General features: G+C 41.0%; 2 protein-coding genes across 9 annotated transcripts in view; one reads left to right on the plus strand and one right to left on the minus strand.

Moving 5' to 3' along the window:
- The window catches only part of Fkbp14 (peptidyl-prolyl cis-trans isomerase Fkb14), a 34633-nt gene extending 24200 nt beyond the window's left edge, over window positions 1–10433 (plus strand). Inside the window, exons 2-4 of one of the 2 annotated variants that reach the window (XM_070670346.1) lie at window positions 5711–5874; window positions 7607–7731; window positions 8189–10433. In XM_070670346.1, coding sequence (XP_070526447.1) covers window positions 5711–5874; window positions 7607–7731; window positions 8189–8377 — 478 coding nt within the window. In that variant the 3' untranslated portion in view covers window positions 8378–10433. The remainder of the gene's footprint in view (window positions 1–5710; window positions 5875–7606; window positions 7732–8188) is intronic. The other variant, XM_070670347.1, reaches the window with a different exon arrangement.
- A 93-nt stretch (window positions 10434–10526) lies between these two features.
- The window catches only part of Fhos (Formin homology 2 domain containing), a 96784-nt gene continuing 80429 nt past the window's right edge, over window positions 10527–26881 (minus strand). For 3 of the 7 annotated variants that reach the window (XM_070670320.1, XM_070670324.1, XM_070670323.1), the window contains 9 exons: window positions 26208–26850; window positions 23786–23947; window positions 23313–23495; window positions 22363–22482; window positions 21736–21870; window positions 21118–21260; window positions 20335–20602; window positions 19965–20088; window positions 13221–17057 (listed from right to left, as the gene is read on the minus strand). In XM_070670320.1, the coding sequence (XP_070526421.1) occupies window positions 16768–17057; window positions 19965–20088; window positions 20335–20602; window positions 21118–21260; window positions 21736–21870; window positions 22363–22482; window positions 23313–23495; window positions 23786–23947; window positions 26208–26850 (2068 nt within the window). In that variant the 3' untranslated portion in view covers window positions 13221–16767. Of the gene's footprint in view, window positions 11604–13220; window positions 17058–19964; window positions 20089–20334; window positions 20603–21117; window positions 21261–21735; window positions 21871–22362; window positions 22483–23312; window positions 23496–23785; window positions 23948–26207; window positions 26851–26881 lie in introns of those variants that run through there. The other 4 variants (XM_070670325.1, XM_070670326.1, XM_070670322.1 and 1 more) reach the window with 4 other exon arrangements.

Here is a 26881-nt window from a genome sequence, read left to right on the forward strand (position 1 = left end):
TTTCAATAACCAACCTGAAATAATTCGTTCACGCACACCTGCTACTTATTGCCTCTCTGTATTTTGCGACATATTTAATTTATCATTTGATCCGTCTGCCGGAGAGACGCGAAATATTTATCAATGAGTTAAGATATTTATCCCGATATCCTGTAACACCCTGTATTTTAATCAATAGATTAAAAAAAAAAAGAAAAGAAAAACTTATTAAACCGCGCTCTTGGTACTAGCGGAGATGTTTCTTTTTTCTCTTTCTCTTTCTCTCTTTCGCGAACAAAACGAAAAGCAGAATACATTTTACATCCGTAGGAATAATGTTCGGGTCCATTTATTACAAAGCGCGCATTTCTTTTACGTCCAGCGCCCGTGTGTTGTAAACTTTTTATTGTGCCGCCATCAATTTGAACCATCTGCGATATCGATTTATCTTGACGTGGGTACAATACAGATCCAGATAATCCACACGTAGCCTTTTCCGTCCTTACTCCCCATTTTTGAAACGAAATCCCGCGCATATTTTTCTTCGCTGTCATTCATCGAAGACATTTGCACTCGGAAACGTTTTTGATATTCTTTTTTCCTTCTTTCTTTCTTTCATTTTTTTATCTTTTTTTTTTTACGTTTCTAGTTGATCCGCGTAATGTGAAGAAATATCGCATAAACAACCTGATAAAGCGTCGCCGTCGCGGCGAAACGTTAAATGCAGATTAGCCACGGTGCTCGGGCGGTAACGCGCGAAAAAGTGAAAACGTTGCGCGAAACGACAGCGAGATCGGTCCCATCAAGGGCTCGTGGGATAAGTAAGAAGGGCCATTTTTCAGTGGCGGCGCCTCGTCCAGGACACGGCGACACCGTGTAATACCGCGGTGGCGGCTTATATGCATTCATAAGATATTCATAAGGCTGCCGGCGCCTCAATTCGCGCGGGCGACAAAGGGCGGCCCGTGTTTTGGCCCACGAGGATAAAGGATCAGAAATAAGTGCTGCGCGCGACGGCGGATAGACGATCCCTTCTCCTTTCGCGTCTCGCAAGCTTTCTTAAAACAGTCCCCCGAAGTTTCCCCGAGTCCGCGTCCCAGGAAATTACTGCAAACTTTCGCGCAGATTGAAAAAGTTTTTCGAAAAGTGTACCGATTGTTGCTGGCGTGCGCGACGCTCACGTTTCCCGCGTGGCGCGTCGGGGGGGGAAAAAAAAAAAAGAGCCGTCTCGTTTGAACTTTCATCGTCGCCGTTTCTCTCCGTATTTTTGCGATCCGCGTGGCCGGCTTGACGGCGAAGTTACCCATCGAACTAAGCGGACGGTCTCCGTGAGTTATCAATAAAGTTTCGCGCTCATTACAAGATTTTTCCTTCCAGCGGAATCCGCGAGGCAGTACGCGTCGTACCCGGCGCGTCCGTTTCGCTTCTCACGGCTGGCTTTTCAGCTGATTTATTTTCCCTCCCGTTTTCGCGCGCGCGTTAAGAAGTGTCGTCGGGTACCGTCGAGCAACAATAGCATCCCTCCTTCTCGAGATGGCGTAAAATTGTCTTAGCGGTCGAGGGCGTTGTGCCGCAAAGTTTTCTTTCGCAAAGTTATTATCGCGCGCCCACCATCTCATACAATGTAAAAGTCGTAAAGCGGGTTAAGATTTGCGGTATTATTCGAAGTTAATCTTCTTATTATGCTATCAAGTTTAAAAAAAAAAAGAAAACAAAAAACACAAAAAATTGAAGCTATACTTTTTATCAAAGAATTTTAACAGGCATGCGAAAAACGAGAACAATCGGAGGGTGGTCGTCTTAAAAAATAAACCCACCTCTCGCGCCGTGCACTCTATCAGCTCGCTGGACAATGGCGAGCGCGCGTATCGGGGAGAAGCACTTTGCAATCGCGGAGACGGGGATAAGAATGGATCTCACGAGCTTTCGTCCGGGTCTCGTGAATAGCTCAAAGAGGATTTTTCTCTCTTTCCGCGGAATACGTGGCGACGCGTCGTGCCCGCGCTCGGCGCCGATACGTGAAACCGCGTAAAGGTGCCCCGCGCGCTATCAAGGAGGAATAAATTTAAATATCCCCGCGGCCCTTTGATATGTTAACGAGGACCGTCGCGGGGCGGAGGGCGGATATTCTTTGATAGCGATTCTTTTCGTCCGTCCTCGTCTTCCTGTCTTCTCTTCCGGCCAGTCCTGTCGCTCGTCTACGCGATTATTTCTTGCTTCCCGCGGTTTGACTCACTCGTTATCTCTTTCACTTCTCTTTTGTCCGTCTTTATCGCTTTCCCTTTCATCTCCCGTCTCGGCGCTCTCGTGTGTATCGCGATTTATATTTTCAGAGAAAAGTTCCGCTCCACCTGCGAGTGAGTATATGCAAATGCCATCGGAAAAAAAAAGCTAACTAGTTTTTCGCACCCTTTTCGTATTTTTCCTTTTCTCTTCGTTCTCGGCAAAGGGGAGGGAAATAAAAAAAAATTAAGGTATTCCGTCTTTTATTTCTGTCACATTCGTCGCTTTTGTTAGCTCGTTCCGTTTGTGCCGGTTTTATTTTTTCGCCAGCTCTTTTAATTAAATATCATTAAAGGTTTTCACTGCATTTTTAATGCGCCTGGAAAATTATTTTCGACCGTGGATATTTTCAAAATTTACATTACATTTGATCGCGTTTATTGACATTGACTCTTGACACAATTTATACATATTTGTTTTATGTAATACGTATTAACGTATGCAAAAATGACTTCTGAAGGGATGTCGCTTGAATATTTAAAGATCTCACCGCGATGCAGAGTGCACGGGAAGTTCAAAGAGCGCGTGCTCCAAGGGATGTTGGAAGAAGGATGACAACGAGATTCGGTTCTTCGAAATTTTTTATCTCTCAGTGGCCAGAAGTCCCAGAGCAATTGTTTCGCCTTCTTCTCTTCGCCGTTTTGCTTTTCCTTCCTTCCGGATCTCTTTGTATCTCTTCTTCGCGCTTGAGTGTTATTCCTCGTGCACTCGCGACATTTTACGAGAATGTCTATTCGCCGTACGTCGAGAATTCAGACGTGCTTGGTCCTTTTTTTGGGTTTTTTTGTTTTTTGTTTTTTTTTCTTTTATTGCTGTACTTCTCCTTCTCCGTTTTTGCCTTTGAAGCAATTCGTACTGGCGTAATTTGCAATTTTCGTGACACGCCAATGTGTCTAAAATTGCCCTTCTCACTTAAATAAAATTTACTGTCCCGATATTATTTCACGAAGTTCAAATATAAAATGTTTCTGATAATATTTCACTTGACTGTTCATTAATACTGTAAAATAAAAAAAAGTGTTTTTAATTATAGGAGATATATTTTTATCAAAAGTTTCTTATTTTTAAAATTATAATTTTTGAGGAAAATATAAAGTTCAAGTTTTCCCTTTTTTTTTTCTTTACGCGAGAAGTTTTTTATATTGCTCGAAAGTTATTAATCGAAGAATAACATTTGTTAAATACGTTTTTAATTGTCAAGGCTTTTTCAGATGTAGTTTAATTGCCTGCGAAATGAAAAACCACTGCGGTACAATGAAATGAGTAATATTTCTGCAAGCTCGCAGTTAGGTTTGATATTTTTATGTCTGTACAATCCCGACGTTTTATTATCAATACACCGTATATGAACAATCAGTTGAGCGAAAGAAAAATGATATTGGCTACTTTCGGCGAGTGTATCGATATTTTCTCTTGAAACTGTCACATGTCCGAAAGCCGATAATGCATCAAGCTGGGCATCGTACGCGCTAGAAAAACTATAGCCGTCGTTCTGGAATATCGCGGAACCCGGAATACGGAAAGCGGAAAGCGTTTCTCGATACAGCCAATGTGAAATTACGCGGAATAAAAATAACGGTCGTGGATCGCATCTCCGCGTATAAATATGTATGATACATATTAATAAGAGACCGCATCGCGATGGGATATCAAGTGGGATAACAAATTTTGCGTTTTGCATAAACGCGCTCCCCGCAAATCCGGCTCCGCGCGTTGTAAAATAAGAAATCTTAATATAATTAAAGTAAGAGGGTATTATGACGGGGAAAAAGGAAAAGTCGTGGAATTACCGCGTTATTTATTAATACGGCGAGTCGCCGAAAAAGTAATCTGCTCTTGTGGAGACTTGCCCTCGCAGCGTGGTAGCCGAAAAAAAACCAATAACGTGGGAAATTGACTGTATCATCTGCACGCAAAACGGCGGGAAAAATGATCGGCTCAATGATATTGCGCGCACACGACACTCAATATCGTTTTTCCCACTCGCAGTTAACATGTATTGTGATAAAGTAAAATTGGACCGCTCGAAAATAGAGTGAGAATAGGGAAATAAGACGGTGGGACAACGATCTCGAATATCTCCGGTAATACGAGATAATTGATCGAAAGAATAAAAATAATAATTAAACATTAATAACGTCAGGTATTTTTTTTTTTTTTTTTTTTGCGAGTGGAATGTCTTTCTGCGGGATTATCTATTACATTTTAAAGCACGTGGTTACTTCTCGAATAATTTTTAAGGCTAAAAAGAAAAGAAAAAAAAATGGAAACACCCGGAAAGAGAGAGTTGCATTACAGCTACAGTTTATTCAGAAAATTTAATGCCTTTCTTCCATTCTTCGTGTTTATCCCGAAGCGAGAATATTACGCATAATGAAAACGAATGAAAGGAATGCCCCGTACACCTTTATTTTTCAATATAATCTTCATGCAGAACGAGCTTATTTTATCACAGATACAAGTAGACGAAGATTATATTAAAAAGCATGCAGACGGAATATCTCCTTTCTGACCGCGTACAATTTTTACTTTCCGTAAAAAAAATATTTTATGAAAAATGTGTTTATTTTATTATAATTATTATTTTTAATTTTTTGTTTTTTAACGAGATAATGAGGAGTCATAAAATAATGAGAAATTCTATTCCCCTGGATTTCTTTACGTACATCGTTTGGGTTTTATATTGCGTTCCTTCGTCAAATAATGCGAAAAAGAATTTTTAATATAATTCGTCACATATAATACAACTGTATACATTGTGCGACAATGTCGTGCTTCTTAATCATAGTCGTCCACGTTGAAACGCTTCGAACAAAATGCGGGGAGGATGAGTGGTGTCTCAAGTTGCCGCAATATTCCTCCGACGCAGAAAATCGTCGGCCTTCGCACTCGATATGCTCGCCGAATTTTTTCCGTCTCTTTCTCTCGTTCCCGCCGTCTCTTAATTTCGTTCTTCTTTCTCCTTCTTGACAAATCGGCATTTCTAGCAACAGCCTTCCTCGCACAGGGCGCAAAATATCGAGCACGGTTGTGCGTTGGCTCGGCGTTAGTATACAAACAATAGGTGAATTCTTGACGAAAGTTCGCGGTGCAGCGAAATGGGACTTGATTGTTCCACGCGTTTTCCAATTAGTCGCTCCGTTCCCTACGCCGTCGTCTCGCCTTTAATTCTCGACGTGAATAAATCGTTGCGAAACTCGTTACAACAAAACGTTTTGATGCTCCGCTTTGAAATGAGGAAGTTTAGTTTACTTTAGTTGGTGCGAAGTAATCCTGGTAAAGATCGAACGCGTCCCGTGCCTGGAACAGAAAGAACGCATTGTCGCTTTAAACAGGCGTAACGACCTGCTAGTACAGACGCAAGAAAAAAAAGAAAAAAAAAAAAACAAAAAAAATAAAAAGATACAGAATAATTTTATGATCAAGAGTTGTCTTTTTCTTCCTGCAGTTTGGATAGAGATCAGCCGTTCACCTTCCAGCTTGGTGTAGGCCAAGTTATTAAAGGTTGGGACCAAGGTCTCCTGGATATGTGTGTAGGCGAAAAGAGGCGGCTGACGATACCGCCTGAGCTTGGATACGGCGATAAGGGCGCTGGAAACGTTATTCCTGGTGGTACGATGACATATTTCTAGTACTTCTAAGCTTTATCTAACGCTTAACACTTTCCACTAAATTATATATTAATATTTTATAACTTTATATATATCTACATATTTTTTTTTCTATTAAAAATGAGGTCTGTAACATTTTTTAATTTGCTTTAAAATAATGAAGTAAGTCATCAGTAACAGGCAGTTATGCCACTTTGTCGAACTCGTGAGCGCTTCCTTAATTATACCGAGCTTATCTGCGAGTCAAAACGGTCGCCAATAGCTACTAACTCAATCTATTCGACACTGCTGCGGTACTGTAGGCCGCGATTAAAAGGCGTCACGCTGAAGTGGACATTTTTCAAATTACACGCCGAGCTACTTTAATACGCGCGAGCGATTCGGCAACGAGACCGACGAGGAGAAAGAGGCGACCGGCGTCGAACGGGTCGACACAAGGCCAGTTGTTAGTAGCGGAATCGAAGTCAAAAATCCAATTGCACGTAAATCCAATAATAAAACATCGACCATTAAATTGAGCATCGTCGCTCTGGCTTTCAGCGACGGCGGAATCAACAATGATGAACGGCTCTTTTACGCGAAGCTCCGCGCGCGGAAATAAATCGGCTTGTTACAACTCTAATCTCGCTGTATTTAATTATTACTCGCAAATATATATATATTTTTTTTTTCGACGGGAGGATTTATTTAAAAATCGGCAGAGCTACCGGGCGTTAATGTCGCAAGCGGCAGCGCAATTCGGCAGTTCTGTATTACGCATAATTTTATTTATTATAAATATGTCACAACGATACGATTTATATTTGTAACGTGGCGAGCCGTTGCATGCACGTCGGGTACGAACATCGCTCACGTTTTCGATGCCATTTGGCGAATTATTGCCGCCGCGCGTGAAAAGTCCCTCCATCGGGCGCGATGATAAAGAAGACTAGAGGGAACGCGAATTGGAATATCACCATCGTCGCTCTCCATTTCTCGCGTTCAATTTCTACGGCGACAGTGGCCGTTCCATCGGCCGGCAGCATTATTATTCGCCGTATTAATTTCACTCGTTTAAGTAGTGAATAATTAAGCGCCATATTTCATTAGGGCCAGCTTAATCGCGACGGGACCATCCATAATTAATGGCTGGACGTGCCGAGCGGGCGTATGCATTCTCTTCCCCTCTCCCGTCCCCCCCCGCCCCCCTTCCTCACCCTTTACCTCCCCCGCGTGGCGAACACTTCGTTAACCCCTCCCCGGCCGAATTTGCTGGTCATTGTTATTTCGGATATCTATAGACGTCGTTATTGGCGATCGAATTTCTGTATGCATTATTATTAACGCTCGGTCGCGTCTACGTATGTACGTGTAATTAATTCGCAGGTTTGTTCAACTCTAAATTTGACAGTGTGTACAGCTTTTTCGTTGTAATTAGTCGATGCTAGACATTTTCTAATATCGTTAATTTCGCAAATGAGTTATTTCCTTGTAACTTTAATTGACAGCAGATCGATACGTTTGTTTCAAAAATTACTTATGCTTATTTAACTCTGAGAGAAAAGAAAAAGGAAAAGTAAGTGTATTAAAAGTTTAAAAATTGGTACCTTAATTAAAAGAAAAGTTTCCTATTATTTCATATTAATTCTAAATCAGCTGCTTCAGAAATTCTTCAATTTCTATCTCGCTTTCGCTTCCATACTTTGTATACGTTAGGGTAGGCTATTAACGGAGAAGGTTGTTGTGAATTTCAGGCGCTACTCTTACGTTTGAAGTCGAGCTCATGAATATTAGCGATTCCCCCCCAACTGCCAACGTGTTTAAGGAAATCGACGCGGACAAAGACAACCAATTGTCCCGCGAGGAGGTGAGAGCAATGGCAAGATCACTTTAAGTTTTTTATTTGGGCCATTTGTGGTGCTGGTCGTAGAAAAATAGGTCTTTGAAACATCTCGTTACGCGAGCTATTTAATTGTTTTTACACGCACGGCCAAAATCCAAAGCTAATTAAATTTATCTTCCATTTAAAAATACTATCAAACGGAGCGATACGTTAATATCTAAAAGCTTTACGAATTTTCATACGCCCCTAAAATATAATTACATGATCCATTTAATCTCCTTATTACCGAATAATAATTTTAATTTGATAAAATTTTAATTTAATAAAATTTAATTTAATAAAAATTTAATAATCCAAAATTAATAAAGATATATACGTAAATTAATTTAACCGCATTAATTTTGCCGATTTAAGTTGATAATATCGGAAACGGCCGCGTTAATATCCACCGGTTTCGACTAACGAACACGTGGGGGAACGTTCTCGTTCGCAGGTGAGCGACTACTTGCGTAAACAAGTGATAGAGGCCGAGCAGGCCGGCGCTAACGAGAACGAGGAGGTGAAGAAGATGCTGGCCGACCACGACAAGCTCGTCGAGGAGATCTTCCAGCACGAGGACAAGGACAAGAACGGCTTCATCTCCCACGACGAGTTCAGCGGGCCGAAGCACGACGAGCTTTGAAGCCTTCGTCCGTTATCGTTGCGTCGCCGAGCGCCTTTTGCCGACGCCGCCGTCGCCCCGGCCGGCGGCGGCGTCGGCGTGCCCTGCGCCACCACGTGTTTACCTCTGTATAATAAAATCACCTCTTCGAGTCCCCTCTCGGGCGTTCCCGAAGGATTCGCCGATCAATCGTGCCGGGACCGCGCGAATTCGCCAACGAACTCCTCCGACACAGCGCCGTTGACAACAGCATCGCGGGAACACGGTCCACCGGCTCGTCTAACCACCTTCGGTGTCCCCGAACGCGGGAAATTCGCGGGAATAGGTGGACGTTAACAACGAACTTCGAAAATCTGTAAACGCGACATCGTTCTCTGAAGAAATCCACGGTAGATTCGAGGGAAATTCATGGGGAGCCGTTCGATGGTTTTTCCTCGACTTCGGGAGATCCGGTAATTTTTTTTTAACCCGACGTTTGAAAGGACTTGGCTTACTCGATCATTTTGGAATATCGATCAAGACTAATCTTCGCGAGCAGTCTTATAAACGCGCACATTACTCCGCAGGGGAAACCTCGACTGATTTTCGACGCGATCTATCTTTCCTCTCAATGGCGTATTTTTTAAAAATATTTTTAAATAATTCTTTCATTGTGCAATCTTGTTGAAAAAAAAGAAAAAAAAAAATATGTCCAGTCATACAGTTTCTATAATTATTTCACGTTAAATTATGAATTTTTTTTTTTATAAAGTAATGCTTGTGATAAAAGTAGAAACTTTTTATTACATAAATCGTGAATCGTGAAAAAAAAATGTATCAAATCCCCAAACTATTAATATGAACGCCCCGTTTTCCCGTTCGTGTGATTTTCGCCACTCTGAAAGTTTGAAAAATTTCACAAAGACCTACGGTGAATTTTTCGCGGATATTTTTAGGCAGAAAACATTCCGGCGCAACGACGTCATTGTACATTTTAATACAATATAACGGAAAAAAAAGAAAAAAAAAATACACACATACACACACATACGCGGATGTCTGCTTGAATGGCTGCGCTGTAGTGGCGTGAAGTGAGAGGCTGTGTATGTTTCGCGCTATATATATTATATATAAAAGTGAAGAGAGACAGGGGAGAGATTGTGATGACAGAGCGAGATGAAGGTGCTGGAAGAATGTTTTTTCTACATGATTATAAATGTTAGTATAATTAAAAAAAAAGAAAGAAAAAAAAGAAAAAAAAAGAAAAGCATCGACGACGGTGCTGGAAATCACGCGCATTCTGTCCTACTCTCTCCAAGCTTCCATCAGCCAATCTGTCCCGGTCATAACGATCCTTTGCTCGAGAATTCGCGCGTGTGCGCGCGACGTTCACGTAGGAGACAAGAAGAGGATGACGAAGGAAAAAAGAAAAAAAAGAAAAAATAAATAAATAAAATAACATAAAAAGAGGAAGAGGGAAACATCCCGAGGATGCGTAGCGGAGATGAATATGGCCGCTCTTACGCGAGCACTCCCTTATCGTCGCATTATTACATTTTAACTGATACGTTTTTATTACTACATTATATTGTATGTTGTTAAAGTTGGATGATGGTTAATAATAAATCGTGTGTCTCGAGCACAGTTTGTTATATAACTACCTCTTTTAATTTCTGCATCCCTGTCTGAAAGTTCACGCGGCAGTTATAAATGTAACAAAATATTTCGTAGAGATGTAATAAAATGTTTCTAAGTACGTAATTGCCTCAATTAATGTCTTGCACACGACGCTTCATATCAATCTGTTTTTCGAACAATTATTTTTCGACGTTGGCAGTAAATTCTCTATCGATCTTACTATTTTATTTTTGTATCCTGGAAATATTTAGAAACATTAAAATGAAGTGAACTTTGGTTACCATCGCTCTAAACGTAATATTTTTAATTAATTATATATTTTGCAGAAATTAAATCTGGTCTTTATTTTCTAAAAGTTAGTTAGTCTGTTACAATTATTTATTTTTCTGTATTTCATATTTTGTCACTGTATGTACTCCCCCTTTGTTTTTGTATTACAGCAAATGAGATTTTAAAGATACCGCATTGTGATATTTCTGGTCTACAAAGTTGCCTTTGAAAGGAAAAGAAAAAAATTTTTGGGAGGGAAAGAAACTGACTTGACACATGTATATTTATAATTGCTTCTTCTTTTATTTAAAGAATTACTTCCACAGAGTTACAATGATTGCGATTGTGCGTTTCTACGAAACGCGATAATAGAATGATGCGTAAAATATTTAATTGCTAGGCGGATTTATGTCGTTCGATATATATACTGGTATATTTGCTATTCGCGACAGGAATCGTCTTAAAATATATTCGCTTCGTACGCGAAATGGCCATTTTTTCGTTGTAAATAAACCAACGCGAGCAAAAGCGTCGATTGCTCCAAATAGTCGGTCTTAAAAATCGATCGATGGTAGAAATTCAAGGCACATGCTATTACGGCATAACGTCATTGTCAGCCGACCCTGTCGTACACGGTTCGAGTAAAACCCTCGGGAAGTATCGAGTATAATACGTAGAATGTATTTATTATACGTAAACAACGCGCGTAATAAATCTTTAATGAAACAAAAGGAATAAATGAACGAAATCCGAGAGGGCTTCGACGTCCCCGATAGTTTCGAGCCCTTCGGAAATTTTCTACGTGGAATAATAAAATTTTGATAAAACAAAAAAAAAAAGTTCGCGGAAGGATCTACATGAGGATAATCTTCCTAAGGGAACTTCCTATGTGACATTCCTAATGCGCATACGGGAACAAAACGTTATTTCGCTTAAACCTAAATCACCGATTGGTATTTGCCTAATTCGCAATGAAATTATGATATCTCTTATACTTTTGCACGTGCTTGTTCCATCTTAACTAGTCGACAAAGTGCATATATGAAGTGCACGCGGGCTTCACGCGAATATCGAACTCGGTGAGCGTCAGCGACTTTATCCCAATCCGGTTTCGGAAAGTCTCGATAATAGGCGAGAACAGGATCTCACAGTCGAGGTACTATCACGGAAATCGCGATCGTTTTTCACCAAGTTTTCTATATTTCGCCTTCTCCGCGATGTCATCGTCGTCTCCTTCTTTGTTCCGGCTCATGAGAGCATGTCGTGGCCTTCGAGTATTATCACAGTCAATAGCCCTTGATGTAGGCGGCGATGTGCTTCTTCTCCTCTTCCGAGAGACCGTTTTTCAGCGTTCTACGCACTGGAAAAGAAGGACTGTACAGTTTTGTTAACTTTTTTTTTTTCCTTCAAGGTATACAAAAAGACGAGAGAAAGAGAGAGTAAAAAAAAAATCACAATTTGTATTATTAAGAACACTCTAAAGGAAAACATGCTGTGAAAGTAAAGAAGAAATAACTAAGTTACAATTGCAATGAAAATATTATCGATCCCACGAGCGGTTTATTATTTAATTATTCGTTCGAAATTAATATATCTTTATATGCCAAGTTTTCTTGTCACTGATCCAAAATTCAGTTAAACCGTTTTTAATTAATATTTCGCGAGCGATTTGTCAGAGACTTCACGGTTTAATCTTCCACCGGGACTTCTAAACTTCGATTAATTTGCCATTGCCAATTACTGCGCTGCATAAAGAAAATACATCGTTAAATTACCCCACGTTCGGTAAACAGATAAATTGACAATTAATAATTAAAACATGTTACTGGTAGTTTTATTATTTCATGCGTCGATAGAAATACCGAAACTATCAAGCGCAGCGGTTTCAATAACAGTACCGGCGTTTACATCGGAATTGCGAACACACGTCGCATCATTTCGATCACGTAAATAATTAACTAGAAGTTAATTTGTCGCTTTGTGTGGAGATTAGTCGACGTGATGGTTTGCCGATATGTTCAATATCGAACGGACTATTCAGAATTCAGCTAGGAAGCTGACGGCTGCTGGCGAGTTTCGGAAATCACTGTACTGGGTTCGAAATTTCTCTTTTCTCCGCCAAAAAAAAAAAAAAAAAAAAAAAAAAAAAAAAAAAAAAGAAATATAATAATAATACCGATAACTAGACGTGAAAACGGCAAGGTACGAGTTTGTTTTTTCGTTTTTTTTTCTTTGCAAGTTGACAAATTAAAAATTAATTAAAATAGAATTAAATATCACAATTATAATTAAAATGTAACACACGAAAGGTAATATAATTTTAACTATTTCGCGCTCGCTGCAGTTAATCCCGCTTATTGAAGTCAACAACAAATTAGTGCACTGTCCGGTAATTACGGTTTCATTACGGTTCACAAACATAGAATCGATAACGCGAGCGACCGCAACGAACGTGCTCCGCGGTACTTACTCGGAGATAATAGCACCGAGGATCTTCAGTATCGATAATATTAGTTTCTTTGATCTAGCGTTGTGTAACTAGGGTACTCCCGACGCAATTCCAAACTACCCGGCATTGCACGTGCATATTCTTTCGCCGATAATTACCCCGTTATTCCTTTGATCCCCCTCGTTATCCTCGTAATAAACGCATTCGCGCTTGCAAAAGCACGAAGAGCAAACAAGGCGCAAAGAGTTAATCTGCATAGAATTCTTTTTCTTACGGCAAGAAGCGAAACGATAGATGCAACAGCCGGGGATGTTTATCTGTTTGTCGTAATTAGAACTTTTCCAGGGTAATTAAAGTAAATAATTTCGCAGCAATTTTAATAATAACGCCAATGCATTAATAATTCTTTGCGAATTCGCATTGACTGCAAACGGAGTAAATGCCAAGACCGATTTTCGCCCTTCGCCGTAATCGTATTGCGGAAACTGTTCACCCTGTGATTATGTGAGCTGATAATAGCTCGCTGTCTTCTTTTTTTTTTTTCCCCTCTTCCACCCCCGTTTCTTCGTCGCTACAAAATCGATAAAATTTTGTAGCGCGCGGACGTTTCAATTTAACGTTGTTCAGTTAAATCGCTCGTGCTCTGGCGACTTTACAAACATGAAGTCCGCGGCCCGATTATTTGCTGTTATGTTACACGTAGCGCGCTGGTACACACGTGAGCGCAAGCAGCCTACGCGTCACGCTGTTAACGCGTTGTTAATGGAATGTAAACCGATTTCATTGCGACCGAGCATCTTTCCCAGCTTTTGCACGAATTTATAACGACGCCGGGCGGCTACCGCGAACAAATCCGATTGCTATTATATTGTAATAAACTGTCCAGCTTCTACCTCGTTATAAGACGTTTTGAGCGTTACATTTCTGACTCAGCACTGGACAGTTTTGCTAAACAGCTCGCGAAATAAACGTCGAATTGGTCAGCTAGTCATTAGATAACGATTAAACTTAATTTTCGCTCAGGATAATTCATTATCGTGTCACTCGTATTTTCCGTCTCAGCGATATCGTGATTTCAACATATTCTAAATTAACGAATATTAATTTAATAACAGATCTGGAACGTTATATAAAATTAATGAAACACATTAAATATTGAACGTTAAATTAATGTTAAGTATCAGTAAAATGATTTTAAATTATAACGAAGAGTATTACGCGTATGTAATTTGACGAGTGTTGAAAATAATTTCTTATTAAACAAAATTATTTTAAATACACTTCGAGAAATTGCAGTTGGCACCTTAGAATTTTAATTTCGCTCGTTATCGCAACAAATCGGTCGGATTCCTGTAACGTACGGCATATCAAGCCACAGATTGGCGGTTTACGTTCGACGTGACGTTAGCATGGTAATCAAAATCATAGTTTATGCTCAAACGATCGCACATCGATAAATCATTCGACGCCAATCCGAGCGTGGCGTCATCAATAATTTCGCTGCTGGATTTCCGGTGCTGGACGAATCGATGGGGAATACTCTGAAATCTGGATAGTGAAAGGCAGGCTCCTCTCACAAAGTCAAAGTTCCAATTAACAGCAAGAAAATTTCACTAATTTAAGTAGGATAAAAAAAAAAAAAAATTAGAACTCTTACATTTTCGTTTATAACGGAATAACTTTTTCATTCGATCATCGGATCTCATATATCCATCTTGAAATAGATCAAAATAGCGCGCGATAAATTTTTAAAGACGCTCCCATTTCAACAAGGTGCAATCGAAGCCGCGAGGAGTTACGTTTATAAATATGCATGCGTTCATGAGCGCACACGAAGCGCGGCGGGTACATTCGTATCGAGCTTTAAATGCTAATAGACGAAAACGCCGTGGGTTTGCACCAGGCGTCAGAAGTTTCTCGCGTACAAGAGGGACACTCGCGTTGCGTAAGTCTCTATTAAGTCGAGAAACTTAGACACCCTCTCGGTTTCCATTTAGAAAGTAAACTTTTTACTTACCCCTCCCGCCCTCTCAAGCGAGCGCAATTTAGTCCCACTTATGCATATTATAGGAGGCTAAAATTGCATGGCGCGCAAGTCCTAACGCATTCGGTTATTCGAAAGTCACAAAGTTTCCGAATGGCTTTTGGCTTTCCGCGAGAAGTCGTAACGTATACCCGCTAAAGGCTCTTCGCGGAAGAACAACTGTTACGCGTAACCGGTGAGCTGGCAAGATCGCGTGGAATATATATTATCAACGATCGATCGTCGCGAGCGTTAATTTCGCTTCTTATCAAATTGATATTTGAATCTGCAAATTGTTCGGGGGGTTGACTTAAGGAGGGTGAAATAAATTCGTGAGTGCCAATTTCATTCCTGGCGTGTCAATAGTTAACAATTTTATCAGCAGGCATCAACCAAGTAGAAATTAATATATTAGTAGACTAAGACGTTAGAAGGCAATACGTTATGAATCAAAAGGGGATCATGCTGACAGATCACGACATGCTATGTGAAAGAACGAAGACCACAAAGAACGGACGTGAAAAGCGCCGAACCTTAATCGCAGAGATCACGAAAACCCTGACCCATCAGGGTTGATACCCCTCCGGCGTGGTGTTGTTCTCCCGGGTGCGCGATCGCTTCACTGTCGGACAGAAAGAAAAAAAAGGGCGCAAGAAGACGCTAGGCTACCCTGTTAGCAAGCGCTGCCGCTAATCTTAATTGAGGTAAAGTTATCGGAGCGTGCTTAAGTTCTGTCAGATTAAGTCCCTGGATCCACTCCATAGATCATTGAGCGTGAAGGTGAAGCGTGGCCATCACCGTAAACTCCGTGGCGTGATCGGGATAGAACGTTCGAACGACGAGCGGATCGGGATGAGGCGGGAAAGGGGAAAGAATAAAAAAAAAAAAAAGCGGGGATAGATTCTCCGCTCCCGAGAAAGGAAAGTCATTAATAGACCGAACATGCTGCCGTAGCGACGTCATCTTTTCGCAGTTTATTTTTTCTTAATCCTCTTAAAATTTTCGCGCACTTAAATATTTCTCATCGTTCTCTATCATTTTTTTAAAGTATCATTTTTACGTAAGGACTTTTTAGTTCCCGCGATATTATCGCAGCAGAGCTCTTATTTTAAATCACAGCGCTGGAAATCATTTACAGTTTCCGAAATATAAATCGCTCGAACTTGAGCACGTTATTTTTCATTGAAATAAGGATACGTGCTCAATGCGCTCGGACGTGTACCGAATCGGCTTATCATAAGTATCGCGAGGGAGAAAAGATCGGCTGTCGCGTTTGGCGATCGGATTACACCGAGATTTACGGGCTATCGGTCCAGCGAAGGAATTATTTCGACTTCCTGTTAAGATCGATCGCTCGGCAAAATAGAAATGGAAAAATGTTACGGTCCACAGGCGTTACTCCGCGTTACGATACAAAAAAAAAAAAAAAAAAAAAAAAGAAAAAGAGAGATTTGCATTATTGAATACCGATCGGTTTCGATAACAGTATAGATGAGAGAGATAAATTGAGCGCCGATATTAAAATGGAGATAGGTCGGGGTGCTAATAAAGTGCGTGGAAAGTACAAGATAGATCGAATCGACGGCGCGCATACGATCGCATGTTCGATCTAGGCCGTCGACGCCATCTCCAAACTTCTCGTTTATCGATCGCCTCCGGCGGCCTCGTAGCTCTATCTATGGACCAACCCGTTATCAATAATGTATACTTCACACCAAATAATTCAAGATTCCCGTAGCGTTGGAAGTTATTGGAAAATTCTGCGGTTAACGCTCAGTACCTTCCGTTATCGATGAATATTTAACGGCAAATTTTACGCTACTTATAAATTTTCATTTTCCTCCATTACTTAACAAAGTGTATCTCTTACATCTCTTTCTGTCCCCCTCTATCTTTTTTCCCGCCTTGTTTCTTCAATTATTCAATTTTACGTCGTCGAAACTCGTCTTGATCAACAGCTTGCTTTTTAAATGTCTCATCCATATCGTCCTCTAATTTATTATCCAACGCGAGGCTTTTAGAAGTTAACGATTATCTTGTAATGAAATACGTTTATACGTGGTCGCTCGCGAGCTGTCTACCATCGACTGGTAGATCAATCTCGCGGCCGGAGACGATCAATAAAGACAGGAGAGGAGAATCCGGGTGCATGGTGCTGGGGTCACACTTACAAGACTTACGATCGGCGTGTCTGGTCCTCTTGCGCTCACGCGGCGTGGTTCTAGTTGCTGGCGTTTTCGTTGCGGTTTTCACCAGAGATTCCAATAGTTCGTCAACCCCGTCCGCCAAGTTGCCGTTAGTGCTTTCATCCCTGAGTACCGGGCCCAGTGGAATTATCCGTCCTAAAACAGAACGATATTTTCTATTACAATCCGAGGACACTTGAAATATTTTTCTTTTTCTTTTCTTTTCTATTTTTTTTTTTTTTTTTTCGATATTTCTTTACCTGCTGGCTGTGGGTCCAAAGTTTCAATTATTATTTCCCGCTAAGCGCAGTTTTCCACCGCAGAACAAATTTTTCTATTTATTCACGCGGAAATATGTTTAACCAGAGACAATCCTTTGTGGGAAATCGCTACAAGATTCTCCTTCCGCGTCGTCTCACTATTTCATTTCTTACAATCACCGCATTCAATCCGCAGGGCAGAAACTTCAAAACTGTCAAATACACAGAATTTCTTCCGGAGCTTCTTTCAAACTTGTTCCAGAAAAGCTATCGTAAAAGCAGTTCCGTACACTCTCGATACAAGGACTGCGGAAAAAGAGACGAGGCAGAGCCGGGACGGGAGGGTGGTAATAGAATTTTCATGGGCGAAACGAAAAGAGGGAAGGTAGAGACCCTTAAGTCTCGCTTATTACGCGTTCTTTGACGACGTAGATCAATCCAGACAATTCATTTTCGTCGTTGTTCTACCATAAGGAATGTTAAACGCTTTCAAATGGCTTCCTGCTCGCTGATCCGCGATCTGCAGTCGGATAATGCTACGTCTCGTTTAATGCATTATCTATGCGCGCAATTGAAAGAAATTATAAAATAGAAATTGCACCGCGATCAAAATTATGTTTAAAAGTTCAAACTTTGCCGTAGCTTTTTAATTTTTTCAAAAAGTATTGAGACACGCGTTTTATTTATAAAGCCGTATTTTCGTTCAAGGAAATAACGGGAGCAAATTAATTTTATAACCGCGCGTTCAATTCAACAATCGGCGCATCCGTTCTAATATAATAAGTAATTTTTATAACTTTATCGTCCTGCTCGGTGAATCGAAATAAATCATCGTATCCCCCCCGGCGATCCTTGTCGCGCGACTTGCGAGGTTTTTTCCAGCTGTTGAACTGGAGAGCCGTCATATCCAGCTGGAAACGCCGGCGCGACTTAGCCGGGACGTTTAGATACTTTATGTCGAGGCGTACACGAGAATAAAGGGAAGAAAAGTTATGACGGCCGCAGCCACGGTAATGCACGTGGTCGGGTTTACGAGCCGAATAGGCACCAGCCCCTTGTTCCTTGAGTCGACCCAATCCTCCCCTTCGCGAGAGCGGAAATAAAAATTCCACGTCTCCTTGAGAAAATGGTGATCTGCGGTTACAATGTAATATAGTCTCACTATAGACCCGAGATATGTCGTTGAATATTCTTCCCCAGAACAAACGACCCAGACGTGGATTTTAATCGTACAAAAATAATAAATTCGATTCCGAACGAATGAACGTGAATTATATAACGAATCAAATTATTACTTCATTCGATAAAGAAAAAAGAGAATTAAATTATAAAGTACGTAAAGCTTCGAATAATCTGCAATTAAATTAAAAATGTATAATTTATATATTTACTAATTTTTATAATTACTTTAGTAGACTAAGATTAATTTAAACGACTGATCTTTATGATTAAAAAATTAAAGTTTCGACGGTGTATCTTTAGACGCGAATCAACTTGGTATATATATTTTTTTTTTTATGCCAAAGGAGCCCCAACTTTTTAATTCACTGAACCTATTCATAAATAAGGGCAACGGCAAATTGGCGAGGACTCTTCGAAACAAAAATTAGCAAGAAGGGTAGCGCGTGGAGGTATCCAGTTCGCGAACAATGTTGCGATAAAAACTTGCGGCATCGAGCCCGATAGAATTCTTTCGAACAAATTCTCTGGAATAAATTTCTCGGGCGAGCGTTATTTACGTGTTACCTTCTCGCGTCGACTCGAATAATATCTACGTCGCTTCGAATATTCCCCGTGGAAGTTAACTACTTTTACATTCTGCCCTCTCGAGGTGAAGTTACTCGGTCTCGCGTAGCGCGCGTAAGGCGCAATAAAGAGCGAGTAAAACAAAATTCCGTGCAAGAGTTGAAATTTTTCCCTCATGAATACGGAATTTATGAGGCAACGCCGTCGAAGACATCCACGACTCCTCGCGGCCGTGATGATAATGCTACTTGCGGCCGAATTACGTTTCACGGCCTTAACGTAGACGCGTACGCGCAATCTCGAGCCCGTCGTTTCGTCCGCGACTCTCAGGGCGAGAAAAATTTCCAGGCCGCGTAAAACGAGAAACTTGAATAAGTCCCCGACGCAGTAAAGATAACGGACGGGGACTTACGCTTGTCGGCGAGTTTCACGTTCGGCTAAACATCGGGAAGAGGATAACGGCGGGCGGGAAAACTGCGCCGTGTAATCACAAAGACAGCGACGCATTTACTTCTCGTTTTCCGGTAATGCCGTCAAATGACCCGGTGCTATCCTTAAATCTTGCCTGCGAGGGCCGCTGCTTAAGGGCGACATTTATCTCGCGCGCGTCGCCACCGCCGCCGAGCCGGGAACATTACGGAGATGAAGAGAAATTCTCACACTTTGTTCTTATCCGCCGCGGAACGGCCCCGCCGTCCTTTGGACCGCGTTATTCTGTCGCGCGCGCGGGTTAAAAACGAAGCTGAGCAAACCGGGATAACCGCGGTCGTGATCGCGATGCACTCGATAAAATTCCGTCCTGCCGCGAAAGACTTGCGCGATTTTTTAAAAATTTATCTTCCATTTGCGAGAAAATCGCGAAATATTTTAATTTTGAAAAAAAATTCTGTTTCTGCTTGAATTACTTATCGCTTCTAATTTTCGTAAAATACAATATGTTCCATACCGTACGTTTATCCGACAAAATTTATTACGCAAAAGAGAAATGTAAAAGCAACATAAAAATGTAATGCACTAAAAGAAGAAAGATCTAGGAAAAAGATCAGGCAAAACTTACCGTCTTTCTTCTGTCTTCTCCACGGTAAAGTGCCATGGATACTCTCGACATCTGAAATGTCACTGCCAAGTAGTTGTCTGAGTTCCGCGTCCGCTCGATCCTCCTTTGTACGAAACTTGCCGACCTGCATAACAAGAACAACACGAAGATTTTAGAGTAAACTTGCATAAGATACGCGGAATTTTATGAGAATAATATATTGCGAAAGCAAGAATAATTTATATAGCTTTATCCGAGTGTAATAAAAAAAAAAAAAACAAAAGCAAAGACAAAAAATTATGTTAATATCGTTTCAGCATAAAAAAAGGGCTAAAATAGATGCTTTAGTTCGTGAAATTCGTTACAAAAAATAATTGAAAAATAGGTTCACCTCCGTTATCATTTTCCCTCTGGTCTTATTGCGTTCACGGTGATTGGCTTTCTTCTCAAGCTGCTGTATCACTCGTTCCCTAGTGGTCCTGTATTCCAGAGCAAACTCGGACACGATCCTACAAAACTCGTTCGGCTTTGTATCCTGCACCCTATGCAGCGGTATACCGAGCCAGAGAATGAACTTGCGGAAACGATTTATGATACGTCTGTGCACGATGTCTAAGACGATTATCCTTTCGGCGCAATCGGCGAGGAAATCGGACATCCTGCGATGGGAAAACGAAACGATGTACTCTTGAGAATATCTTTCAGCGAGAAATTGTCGAATATATACGAAGTAAAATATAAATTAGATAATTGCGCTCGCGCATCGTTTGCATGCATGCAGATGTTCAAAAGAAATATCATCGATCACGATAAATTATTCTAAAATGTATTTAACACGTAAAAGGTGATTAAGAATAGAAAATTAAAGAAGTAGGTTTGAGAGATCGCGGAAGGTGCAGTGCGAATGATTGCCGGTGGAAAGAATGGACGGTGGGACTCGGGGGAGGAGAAAGTGTCCATTCGGTAATTAATGGAGGCTCCACTTGGATGGTAGCCAGTTTCACTGGGGGGGGAATAAAAAAAATGAAAAAAAAAGACCGTCCCGAATTTATCGAAGCCACTCGAGACTTCTTAAATGCGACCGTTCGGGAAGATTCACAAAACGAAAGGGGTGCAAGAGAGAATCTCGGAAATTGGTTCAGGGGCTGAGAAACTTGGCAGGAATTATACTCACTTGACCTTCATCATCGTAGAACCATCGTGCTTCGCAATGAGCTTGAGATGGTCCCAAGACGCTTTGCACTCGTTCTCGAGTTTCGCGATGTTAGCCGCCAGCTCGTCGAAATCGATTTTCGAGGCTCTCGTTACCGCGCCAATCTGAAAACAGAAGCGAGAAAAGCTGTTCCTACTGTTGGAATCTGAGAGAAATTAACGAGAAACTTGATATTTCTTTCAGAGAAGTTTTTAGTCTTTCAATAATTGTTTTTATTTTTTTCTTTTTTTTTTTTTCTTTCTTCCTTTCTTTATCAAACTTGTCTCATTAATCTTTGATATTATCTACTTGAAAATGAACGTGCAGTAAAAAATAATAGTTCGCTGGAAAACGCAATATGAAACGGCGTTCAATACTTTCATTGTTTGCATAAGATAAATCAAAATCAATAGCAATCTCGCTCAGATTTGAAATTGATACGTACAACGAAACAGATTAAAATCGCAATTGAAAAGTTATGGGAAACACAGGCGAATGAATTTAATTTAGTCTCAATTTCGTAAATAATAGATAGTGTCGTGATATCACAGCGTAGCGCGCAGTTTCCCTCAGCTTTTGATCGCATTAACTGACTCTCACCTCGGAGTAGAGGTCCGTAGAATCCGGGAACTTCTCCATCACCATGTGGCAAAGATGATGAAGCAGCGAGTGCTTGTGAACCGTATCCTTCACTTCAGGTACTTTGACGAGGTATTCTAGTTGAAAGCCCTTCACCTGAAAAAGGATCAAGCCTTCGCATCGTGTCACGATCGCGCGCGTCCCCGAGAAACTCGCGCGTCTCTCTACCTCCCTCATTTCGACACTCGTAAATATTTCGATCTACTTTTCATATTTATATTACACAGAAATTTTTATATAAAAATATAACGGCTCGAAAAATTTATCCGACGCAAGTCCAGCCGCCGGGGAATGCATTAGAACTTTTTTAATACATCGGATATTCCGTCAAAACTTTCGAATATTTCAGCTCGCCGTGGCCGTGGGTAAATAGCGGTGCCGTGATTGCGGCGAAACTCCGTATTAACCCGAGATTGTTTTCCGAAAAACGTGGCAGCCAGCCAACTGGTATGAAAAGCAGAGCCCCCCGGCCCGGCGGTCAGAACTGAATTATCGATATCGTCGGATTTCAAAACCATTACGATATCTCGCCACGTTGCGAGACAGGCGGATTAAGTGGATATCATTTGGCCGGCATTCGGTACCCACCTCATTTCCGTTGAGGAATATCCCGATGGATAGGAGCGTGCTCAGAATCCCGCGAAACGTTTTATTCACCCGCAGGGTCTCCATGCCCTGTTTCAAATCCATCAAAGGGTCTGCGATTTCCTGAAAGTCACAAAACCGTCCCGCAATTATTTCCTTGCTCCGCGAGTTCTGGATAATCGTATCGATTTTCATAACCGAGCGTCCCATTGTTGGATCGGGAGGGACTCGAACGGATCGTTAAACTCGCGGATTAAAAAGCACGGCAGTGCCGCGCTAATATTAAGACCGCGTTTTGATTGCTGTTAATTATAAACAGGTATTAGCAAATTTTTCTGTCTAACGCTTTAAGAAATGATTTTATTAGCTAAATGAATTGCTCTTTATTAAAGAACATAAAGATGTGTCAATTTAATAATATGAAAGTAAAATAGTAAAAATATAGTTTGACTATTTCTGAATGAATTAATCGATTCTTAATTCATAACTCTTATCTCTTAACTCTGATTCCTCGGCATAAGCTATTTCGTACTTCAGCTACACTCGAGCGAAAGAAATTATGTCGCCGAGTGACCTCTCTTAGTTCGAGGACAATATTGGAATTTGCCATTTTGTCGTCGAAGAAATATGCCGGGAACGTTCTTTTACCTGACTCCCTCTCGTACATTGCTGGCATTCCTTCTCGTTGTCTTGATACTCGCGATAAAATCCGCGCGCGAAATAAATAAAAAAAAAAAAAAAAACGAGAGACGAAAAAGACACTAGCCAATTTAATTATTAAATATAAATACTATCCAGTGATAACAGAATCAAGTTCAAATCAAAATTGTATGTAATTAAATTGCATAATACAATTTTTGTACATATACGAGTTCCTTCCTTTGATAAATTAAATTCCACATTGTGTTTATTAAAAAAAATATAGAAATAAAAATTGTAGCATATTGGCTTACTTTTTCGGAATTTTCAAAGTCCAGTTTGAACGCCCACAGTTTTAGCCTCGCCGGCAATTCCGAGATGGAGGTCAAAGTTAGTAGAAACTGTTCCGCCGATCCTAAGGGCAGGTCGGGATTGGCGGCCTGCGCCTCTTGTATCCTAGACTTTTCTTCTTTCGTGGGTAGCATCGTCAGAAGTTTCTGTTGGGAGGATTTCGGGACAGAAGGAAATGAAAGAAAAAAAGGAAAAAAAAACAAAGAGAAGTAAATCCAAAATTAGAGAAACGAGAATAAACTCAGAAACTGAAATGTGAACGCATTTTAAATAAACTTTAGGATTGATTGTCAACAGAAATTTCGAAAATTCTTAAAACATTGTCGGCCGGCAAACGAAAGTGGGATCGATATAATTTAATATGAAACCGGTTGAAATTGTTGAATAATTTTTATTTCGTTAAGAAAATTATTTTGCAGCAAAATTATATCCTCACCTCGATACCCTCTCTGTTCATAATAGTGGCGTCCATTTTTAAAATAGCGGTCTTGATGGATCTTGGCGGCGGCAGTTTCGTCATGCCGATATTGATTGCGTTCGATCTCTTGTGATTTAGCACGATGATCTCCTTGTTCTTGTTCATCTCCTGCTGTTTCTGCTTGCGTGCAACAAACGAAAATTTCTCGTTTACATCGAAATACTTTCACGCCGGGCATCCTCCACACTTTAATTTTTCTCTTTGTATTATTACGTCGTAGCACTCGAAGTTATTGCGATACGATTAGTATTTTTTACCGTGCAACAAATGCTTCGCTAGAAAAAATACGTCAAAAACTACAAGGTATTAGAACACGTTACGTAGATTCGTGAAAAACACAGTGGATATTGAAAAGATCACTGGACCAGGAATAAACGTAACTATTCTTTCGATTGGAAGTGGAGGTATATGTATAAACGACGTCGGACGTTTTCCATCGAAATTATCTGGCTGCAGATGACGGGCCAATTTCCAATTGAGCCAATAACTATCACGATCAGATTGCAAAACTATCCTTCATAAATCTGAGTCCATTTCGTCATAAACAGCTGACCCATATTTTTAGTATTTAATAAATTGCGAAACGTAAATAGAAAAAGAAATATTATATTTTTTAATATTTCGATACATATAAAATTAATATAGCGAGATTAAATATCGTGTACGGTGGTAAAAAAAAAAAAAAAAAAAGAATTGCAATTAATACAACGATACGGTATTATCACAACAACGTACCTTTAAAAGCGGCGTATCTTACTAATAATCCCTAATTAACTGGCCAATTACGAAAAACTTAAAAGAAAAGGGAAAACGTTGGCAAAATAACAAACGTAAGTAAAATCGTAGCGTTCTACGTAGGAGTTTTCTCGAAGAAGGGCCGTGTCTGCCAAGTTTCCATTAAATTGCATTACTGTCAGCGTGTAAGACCAATCGCACCAGCACTCGTGTGATAATGCACTCCGGGCGCATGCATTTGTATTAACGGTCAACAAAGGTAACGCCGAAAGTTAAGGAATTAAGACTCACCTCCTGTAAAATTCCAGCATGCCATTTCGTTCATATTTTTTTTCGTGCGAGCACCAACAACATTGCCAAGAATATAAGAAGAAAATTAGTTGTATTGCAGTAAACCATCATCACTATCACCACCCCCTACCGCTATCTGACCGCCGTCGTAATCGCTATTCGTGATCGCTATTCACTACGCCGTAACCGTTGTCCTCACGCGATACGATTAACCGCGTTATTAAATTAGCCGACGTTATTATTCACGAAAATGAATATAAATATATATAATATATATATATATTTTTTTTTTAATCCTATTTAAAACATAGCAAATAAAATTTATGCATGCGGCATTTAGTTACGATTTACGATGCTACGCGAGCAAGTGCAAGCAACGTCATTTATACTTGAATTTCCCTCTTATATTTTCCGCTTCGTCGCTGACAGATTCGCGATTTTCACGGCGCGCGGTTACTTTTTCAATGTTGCTTTTTTTTTTCTTTTTCTTTTTTTTATGAGCGCGGGCTGGCTGTAATTATCGGCGCGCTAAGCGGGTTCAAAGGGCGAGAAAGAGCCGGTGTCGGAAACAACCGGAACGGAGAAATAATGCGGCGGCTTTCAGTAACGCTCGAAAAATACGCGCAACCCAGTCGCGGCCTCTCTTTCTGGCCTTTGCGGTACTCCCTTGCCGCGATTTAGTTGCGCACACACGCGAAATGCAGGTGAGGGAAACCAATATACTCCCGCCATGTAATTACCGCGGTAATTAACGACGATATTCTCTACTCGATTGCAACGCTTCGGCACAATGCCAGTGAGAGATTTTTGTAATTTTCTGGCGATTTAAGCGCGCGTAATCGTCTTGTAAATTATATACGTGGTGATGTAAACTGTTAATTTTTCTGCCACTTAGTATATATACTTTATCGTTTCTCGTTCGGCACAAAATTACCACAAACGATTGAATGCAATCTAGTTTTAATAAAACCTAACGCAAACTAGTTGAATTAAAATTACTATAAATTAAAAAAAAAATATATATATATAATTTAATCAAATTATCCGACAACAAGTAGAGCTCGCATAAAAAAAAGCACAATAAAAAAAAGGCCAGCGTATGATGTGGCAAAATGTGGTTTCTACTTTCATCTCGTTAAAAATTTCGGAGAATTCATATGGAACTGCAGTGTACACTGTGAAAAGCAGCCGAAGGTAGATCTCGTTTAAACGAGCATCGCTTTTTATATGTATACCGCTCGCCTCAGCCGTCCGGTCGGAATGGCGAGATTCGCAGTTCGCTGTGTCCGCATAACGAAAAATAACGCGTTGTGCGTGGAGAAAAAGAAGGTCCCTACGTGGAATGACCACTCACCTTGGTGATGAGGTCCTTAGCGCGACTCTCGAAGAGATGCTCGAGCTTCTGAGTATCGACGGCCACGTGCGTCAGCTCGTCCCAGATCATCTTGTGCTTGTCGAGCCGCGCGAGGATGTTGGGATCGTCTCGCACCTCCTTCCAGAACAGCTTGACGGTTTTCTTGCTTTTCTTCGCGAGCAGGGACGGCGGGCTCTTCGGCGTGTTGGCCTCATTAGCCAGCGGCAGCGACTTCGTGGTCTTCAGGCTGACGCCGAACGGCAGCGGCGGACCCTGAGGAAGCGGAGGCGGCAGTCTCGCCCCGAGAGGTGGTGGTGGAGGTGCCATGATATCGCCATTCGGTGGTGCCATCGTCGGGGCCATCGGCGGGGGTGGCGGCGGCACGCCGTTCGTCACGTTCGCGGATCCCAGCACGTCGACCTCGTCCTCGGAATTCAGATCAGTGAAGTCTAGATCGCAAAGCGCGAGCGGTCTCTTCAGCTTCTTCACCAGCTCCTCCCAATGCAGCTCGTTCTCGGATTTCTTCGCCTCTTGCAGCTTCGGCAAGTTGTCTCCGGTCGGCGATTTCAGCACGTCCGCCTTTGACTTCGACTTCGCTAAACCTTCCTTCGCCTTCGAGATTAATCCGCTCATATCTCCTATCCTGAGGGCGTGCGTGAATATAAAAACAAAAT

This window comes from Cardiocondyla obscurior, linkage group LG20 (assembly GCF_019399895.1).
Source record: "Cardiocondyla obscurior isolate alpha-2009 linkage group LG20, Cobs3.1, whole genome shotgun sequence".
NCBI classification, from domain to species: domain Eukaryota; kingdom Metazoa; phylum Arthropoda; class Insecta; order Hymenoptera; family Formicidae; genus Cardiocondyla; species Cardiocondyla obscurior.